Raw genomic sequence first — 7,308 nt, forward strand, 5'->3', positions numbered from 1 at the left:
ACATTTCCCCCACAGCGGGATACAATGCTTGCACGCTAAGTTGAATATGTTCGGCCTTGGAATGCAACCACGGCAGCGCTTTACCCTTTAACCGCATAGTCAACAATAATTTTGTGGAATTCTCATTGAGACTGTAAGTTTGACGAAGAAGTTCAGCCTGAGCCTTCCATTTTTTAAAACCGTCCCTCTCTCCATGGAATTCACTCAGCATATCACCAATCGCGCGAATGCTGATCGTCGATTGATTGCTTTGGATCGACGACTTTGGAGGCACACTTCTTTCCCGTTGCAACAATTGTAACTCTCTTTGTAACAAGTCGCGTTCTCGTCTTATCAATTCGTATTCGCGACGTGACAGCGTTTCGATACCAGGGTTCGCACTATCGTTCGCGTTATCGAATGCATCAACGTCAACAACTTCGGGGACCAAATGCGTTGATGTTGCGTTACCTTCTTGTAGTTCAATGCCACTTTCGTCAACGTTTCCATGCTGCGACAATATTTGGACAAGATTTGCTGGCATTTTATATGAATAAATATAAAAAACAAACAGCATTGTGGAAAAATTGCTGTAGTGAAGGACGTCTCAAAAAAGTTGAACACATTACGTTCCAATTTTAGCTGGATAACGGGAGCTGAATAAAATTAAAAGTTCAATGAGTTCTGGATCTGGAACAAACGAAATATACAGGTCCACTTCATGGGTCTTTTACGCTTTAAAATTTTTACAAGATTCGGAAAGCCCGGCTCCTTTGATCATTGAAAATGACAATACACAGGTAAGTAATGTCAAAATTATTATTATTATTAATTACATTATTATGTCATCCTATAACATTTATGTAATTATATTTGTGTAATTACATACATTGCATTTATAAAATTATTATAAATAATAATAATTTACAATGATTGTGTTCACAACATTTAGAATTTTGCAGAAAAAAAAACATTAATAAATATTATTACTTAATACAATTTTTTTTTTTTGCGGAAATAGTAACATTAAGGGTGCGCCGTAGCAACATACTACAACTACAAAAATTTTAATAGAATTAAAATATAATTTATAATTTCTTTATTAATTTATCTTTCACCTCCTTCACATTTTACATTTGTCTTCGTAGCGGATTTTTAATGAAACCTTAATTTAATGAAACTTAATGAAACCTTACTCTAAAAAAGATTTAAATCATGAAAAATCAAGCTGTTCCATATTCTCTATCAGTGTCTTTCCTGCGAGTAGTAATACTCGGCATAACTGTTCCTAACAGCTTTGGCTTGCGAGGTAATGTTTGTTCGTTGTTGTATTTGCATCAAAGGACATCTATCCATTACCCCAATCTGATGTAAATAATCGGTCTCATTCTCGTCTATTAGAAAATTATGCAGATGGCACCACGCTAAAGTAACAATGTTGTTTTAAAGTTACTTTTTAAATTCTTCTTTTCTTCTCTTATCCGTTTTTTATTTTCTTTTTCTTCGACCAATAATTTATGAGATGGTGAAGTAAGAACTTCACACTTTTCTGATTTTCTTTTTCTTGATTCTGATCGCTTTTTTGTTGCATCAGGCAACGGAGACAATTTTAAAATAGATTTATAAATATCAGCAGCAGAGGTACTAGGTGGATGCACGTATAATGTTTTTGGACTTTTCTCACTACGAACTTCAAATGTTGAAGTTCCTTCTCATTCCATAAACCTCGTTTTTTGATGTCCATGTCGTTGCTTAGGTGTATTTTTAACGACTGAAAGTAAGATAATGAACATTATTATAAATACGAACATACAATAATGAGTTTGTTACTGTCCGATAATAGGGGACAATATTTTGTCCAATACTAGGGGACAGTGAACGCACTGAAAAATAAGGTAATTGTGCATAAAAGGTCCCACCTCACCGATTTCGATGATTTTTTAATATGTTGTCAGGGTGAAGATTCTGAACAACTTTTTCCTATACATGTAACCGCCGCTCAGCCTTAGTTTTTGAGAGATTTGCGAAAAACGGCAGCTACTACTACATTGAAATTTGCCTAGTAGCTGCAGTTTTTCGCAAATTTCTCAAAAACTAAGGCTGAGCGGCGGTTACATGTATAGGAAAAAGTTGTTCAGAATGTTGAGTTTTACAACATATTTAAATTTTATCAAAATCGGTGAGGTGGGACCTTTTATGCACAATTACCAAAAATAATATTTTTTTGAAAAGCAGTTCACTTTATAGAAAAAAACAAAAAAAGTAAATGAACAAGTACTTACCAGAATTTACAATAACACTGATCAGATGTCTTTTATTCACGACAATTTGATAGATATAACACTTTATAATTTATACGATACACTGCTTTCACGTCGAACGATGACAGTCGAATGATTTTGATGGCTTTGTTCACGCGACAGAAACGTGCAATTTCCGCACGTCGTTTGTTTTAGCCTTTCCTTTGTTTTGACGGTTAAAACGACTTTGTTGCATTTCAGATGATTGAGATACAGCTAATGTCCGATACTAGGTGCCGTCCGGGGCTAGGGGAACTTCCCCTAATTGAAGATGTAATTAATTACTCATGTAATTAATTCCTGCCCAACTCTGTACTAGGCACCATTACGCTTTTAGCGTATCCATGTAGCCAGGGCCGCTTGGCCCGTTTTTCTTATTACTTCCTGTATTACCAACTAATACTTATTACTTCTTATTGCGTTATATATAAAATAGTGATTCTTAAAAAATATTCTCTTATGTTATGTAATGACAAAATTCAATCGTTCTTTTTGAGATCCTTAGTAGGAAACGGAAAATTAATTATTTTATTTACAACAACAAAAACAACAACAACAACATTACACAGTCAACAGTAACAAAGATTATTCCGTGTAATTCGCGAAATATTGAGCTGCCGACGACGTGGAGACAGACGAGCCTGGTAGGATTTGTGTTTGATTAATTTGAACAGAGTCCCTATGAAGGGTTTCCATTTCTGCCTCAAACAGTATCTCATATATTGCTTTCTCTGCCAATCTTTTTTGCATTGGCTCAAGAGTTTTTAATTTGTTCGCCCAGATCTTCGCTATATTCAAATATTCATCATCTTGAGATGAATTATTCGTATTCGATTGAGATAAATAATCACAAGCCACTTGAAGGAGTTCATTTTGTTTGGCTATGGAGTTGTGAGCTTTTTTCTTCTTTGCCGGCGGTGGATAAGACGTAATTGTAGAGTACGATGTTCCTGGTGTTACAAATTCCTGAGATTCCTGTAACGCATGTCGTTGCGCGTCAGCCATTTTGACCTGTGCTAATCCTTGTTTATTTTTACATTCTCCAACTACATGACCTTGTTCGCCACATTTAAAGCAGGCGCCCTTTTCTCGTCTAGGCATTTTACAGTCCTTTGAAATGTGCCCAAAGTTGCTGCAACTGTAGCATCTCATCTTCACTTGCGCTGCATCTGGTAATACCAATGCCTTTGCTTCAGATTGAAATCTTCGCTCGCATCCCTTAGGCCGTCCACACACGGGTCGATCGTCGATTCGGTCGATGCGATTCCCTCCTCCACATGACTTCCAATGCAAATGAATGTAGAGCCACACACGGGTCGATTCGTGGTTGACTGAAATCTGCTCGACTGAAATCGCCTCGATTCTAATCGCGTGCGATCGGAAGCGATGTTGGAAAATTGTGTCCATCGTACGATTTCCGCGACTCGTGGAGGTAAGTTTGTGCAGTTCTTGCCAATATTTTTTTGTAGTTTGAGTGCATTGCACTCTTCGATGTGGTCTATGTATTTAGGTTACATAGGTTACTTATTTATTATCTTTATTATCTTTTTTTATCGAGAAAAGCGTTTATCGGAAAGTATCGGGGCGCGAGATATCTCGTCCGTAGTAGCGAAAGGGTTAAAAATCCAAATATTCTTAAACGTGAGGGGTATAGTCAATATGATAATTTAAATAAAAATAATGTGATAAAATTGCTAATTAATTTAAAGATAGGAAATTATTATTAGAAATAATAATAATTATGAAATGAGAGATATTTGGTTAATTCGGCCTTAGGCTTTCAATGTCAAATTTGTTGGGGAAGTGGAGAAGTACCCGGAGCTGTATAATTACACCCTCCAAGCGTACTCAAAGAGGGATGCCACTGGAAAAGCTTGGGGGAATGTTGCAAAGGAAGTGAACTTGTCAGGTAAGGTTTTTAATTTATTAGTAAATTCAATATCTTACAGCTGTAGGTATTGTACTTGAGTACAGAGTACTATTAATAATACACTGCTTTACATGTCTTTTACAATTTCTTTTATTCAAGCACATTAAATGCAATAATTCCACTGCCAAGGCAGTGATGCCGTTGGGGTCAGAAAATATTTTGCTAAATAATCTCTAATAGCATAAGGGGCTGAATAAATGCTTATATTGGCTCGATTTGTTAGATCAATGGGGTTGGCAGAACCAGTGATGTTGACATTTTCTTCCACTTGTTGCGGTAAATACTGAGACCCTTCTCTTTTTCTAGCGTAGTTATGAAGCACGCAAACACTTTTTATAATGTCATTGACCTTATTCTCATCGCGGCAACGTATCGCTGTACTGAGTACTTGGAATTTTTCTGTCATCATACCAAACGTGCATTCAATTGTTTTCCTTCCCCGACTTAAGCGATAATTGAAAATTCAGTTTATATTGTATAGAATCCGTTTTGAGTAAGGTCTTAATAAATATCGACACAATGGGAAAGCTTCATCTCCTACAAAGTAATAAGGGAACAAACAATCATCGCAGGGAAGCTCAGATGGGGGTGGGACATCAAGTTGTGAATTGGATAACATGGATTTAATTGCAGAGGCTCTGAAAATGCCTCCATCACTGTTTCTACCAGCGTATCCAGTTTCAATCATAGTGAAATTACCATCAGCATCGCAGCATCCTAGTAGTACAATTGAGTGGTACGATTTATAATTAAAATTAGTGGACCCAGTATTAGCTATGTTCTCTATGCGGATGTGCTTGCCATCCAAGGTCCCTATACAATTTGGAACATACGACGATCAAGACGTGCAAACTGCACGACGCGATTACAATCGACCCGTGTGTGGACGCCAATCGCGTCCGTCGCATGAATCGTACATGACGAGCAAGACGTACGAACTTCACGACGCGATTACAATCGACTCGTGTGTGGACGGCCTTATACGTAGGCACGATTCCTTGATTTGAACAATCTTCATTAATTAGATTGATATTTTCAAATGCATTCAATAACGCAGCTGCAGTTTGAAATTGTTGCAGCCTCGCTTGATTCCGTTGTTGAACATAGGGAATACCACCTATGACGTATTCTAACATTTCTTCTTCGTTAACTGGAACAAGATTTTCAAGAATGATCTTTTCATGAAAATATGTACTAAATTTTTCATCCAATTGCCACATTCTCTCCTCAAATTACCTTCTTAGCTTTAATTTGCTCTGCCGATGGTCGAACACCTTGCGCATTTCGAGTAGAATTTCATTCACACTCATTTGAATATATTCTGGGCGAGAATGGAACCAATCAAACGCTTTTCCTTTAAAGCGTGCTGCAATTAAAATTTTTGATACAAATTCACTTAACTGATACGTCGAAATTAACAAATTTACCTGTCTCTCCCAATTTTTGAACGAACCTTCAGACCCATTGAAATCACACACATTCAGTAGTTCACAGACTGCTTTTACACCAATATTAGGTTGTGTTTGTAAAGAATTGACGTCCATTTCGGTTGCACGGCGAAGGACTTCGATTTCTCGCGCAGCGACTTGCAACTCCCTTTCCATTATCTGCCGCTCTCTTCTCACGAATTCAACTTCACGCAGCAAATCATTTGTACTATCGTTTCGATTAATTGCTGTGTTTGCATCAATCGTACCATCTATCGTGTCATCTCTAATGTCCAAATTTTCAGCTTCCTCAATCCTATCCGGATCTGCTTCTTGCAATTTATGACTTATCTCTTTTATGACTTGTAGGATTATTCGCTATACATATACAACCATTGTTATCTTCGTAAATTACAATGGGTTCTGATATATTTATTTTAATATTAGTTGCTAAAGACTTTAGCCATGGTGCTTCTTTAACAGCTTCAAATAAAGCCATATATTCAGCTTCAGTCGATGAGTTGACGATTGTTTTCTCGTGTTCCAACTAATTGTACATTTTTCAAACAATTTGAATATGTACCCTGTTGTGCTCTTTCTATCACAGTTATCATTACCTCCCCAATCAGAATCGACATACCCTGTCAAAATGTTGTTATATTTATTTTTCGTATATGTTAATTTAATATCTATAGTTCCTTTCAAATATATTAAAACTCTTTTGAGACAATTCCATAATTCTTTATTCCTCTTATTTGTATATCGAATCAAAATACTAATTGCTACACATATATCAGGCCGTGTACACACCATTATATAATATGTATACATCAAACAACCAATAACATTTCGGCAAGGTGCGTCATATTCTTCATCTGAATTCAGGGCTTCATAATTAAGTTTACTTTCTAGAGGAGTATTTACTGGATTACAATTTTCAATATTAAATTTCTTCAAAACTTTTCTGATATAATTACTTTGATCTAGAGTTATTTTATCGCAAATTCTTTTAACCCTCAGTCCAAGAAACAATTTAATCTCATTCAAATCTACCATTGAAAATTTGTTCATCAAGTATTCTTTAAAACTATTCATAGTTTCATTATTAGCTGTTGCAATTGCGAGATCACATCTACATACAAAACTACATAAATATTTTTCGAAACATCTCCTTTATCTAAAATATAAATACAACGGTCTACCGGTGAATTTTCAAAACCTCTTTCTTTAAGAGTTTTTTCGAATTCTTCGAACCAGCATCTTGCTGCTTGCTTTAGACCGTACAAGGATTTATTCAATCTACAAACCTGATCTTTTTCACTTTCAATTCCTTCAGGTACCTTCATATATATTTCCTCCTTTAACCTGCCATTTAGGAATGCAGTTTTTACATCCATATGATGGACTAATAAATTAAATTGATTAGCATAAGCAATTATGAATCTGAAACTAGATATCCTTGCAACTGGTGCAAAAGTTTCATTATAATTTACTAAATATTCTTGGCTAAAAACTTTTTGCAACTAGACAAGCTTTATACATATATTTTAATGGATTTCCAAATTCATCATTTTTTATCACAAATTCCCATTTACAGTCTACAATATTTTTGTTTTTAGGCTTTGGCACTAAAGTCCATGTTTCATTAATCAAAAGAGAATTAATTTCATCT

The 7,308-nt window shown here is 35.7% G+C and overlaps 1 protein-coding gene across 2 annotated transcripts; it reads right to left on the minus strand.

Annotated features, from left to right (window-relative positions):
* Positions 1–941: 941 nt before the first annotated feature.
* LOC143214947 (uncharacterized) lies at positions 942–6,975 on the minus strand. 2 transcript variants are annotated; one of them, XR_013010242.1, is made up of 3 exons: positions 5,446–6,975; positions 2,262–5,359; positions 942–1,750 (listed from the first exon to the last, which is right to left on the minus strand). XR_013010242.1 is itself a non-coding variant. In XM_076436545.1 (2 exons), the coding sequence occupies exon 2, from the start codon at positions 3,684–3,686 to the stop codon at positions 2,865–2,867; it is 822 nt and encodes a 273-aa protein (XP_076292660.1). In that variant the 5' UTR covers positions 3,687–5,359; positions 5,446–6,975; the 3' UTR covers positions 2,222–2,864. The 2 variants fall into 2 exon arrangements, 1 of the variants encoding a protein (XP_076292660.1); XM_076436545.1 differs by lacking the exon at positions 942–1,750 and having other exon boundaries at positions 2,222–5,359.
* Positions 6,976–7,308: the final 333 nt, after the last annotated feature.

This window comes from Lasioglossum baleicum, chromosome 13 (assembly GCF_051020765.1).
Source record: "Lasioglossum baleicum chromosome 13, iyLasBale1, whole genome shotgun sequence".
Classification (NCBI taxonomy): Eukaryota; Metazoa; Arthropoda; class Insecta; order Hymenoptera; family Halictidae; genus Lasioglossum; species Lasioglossum baleicum.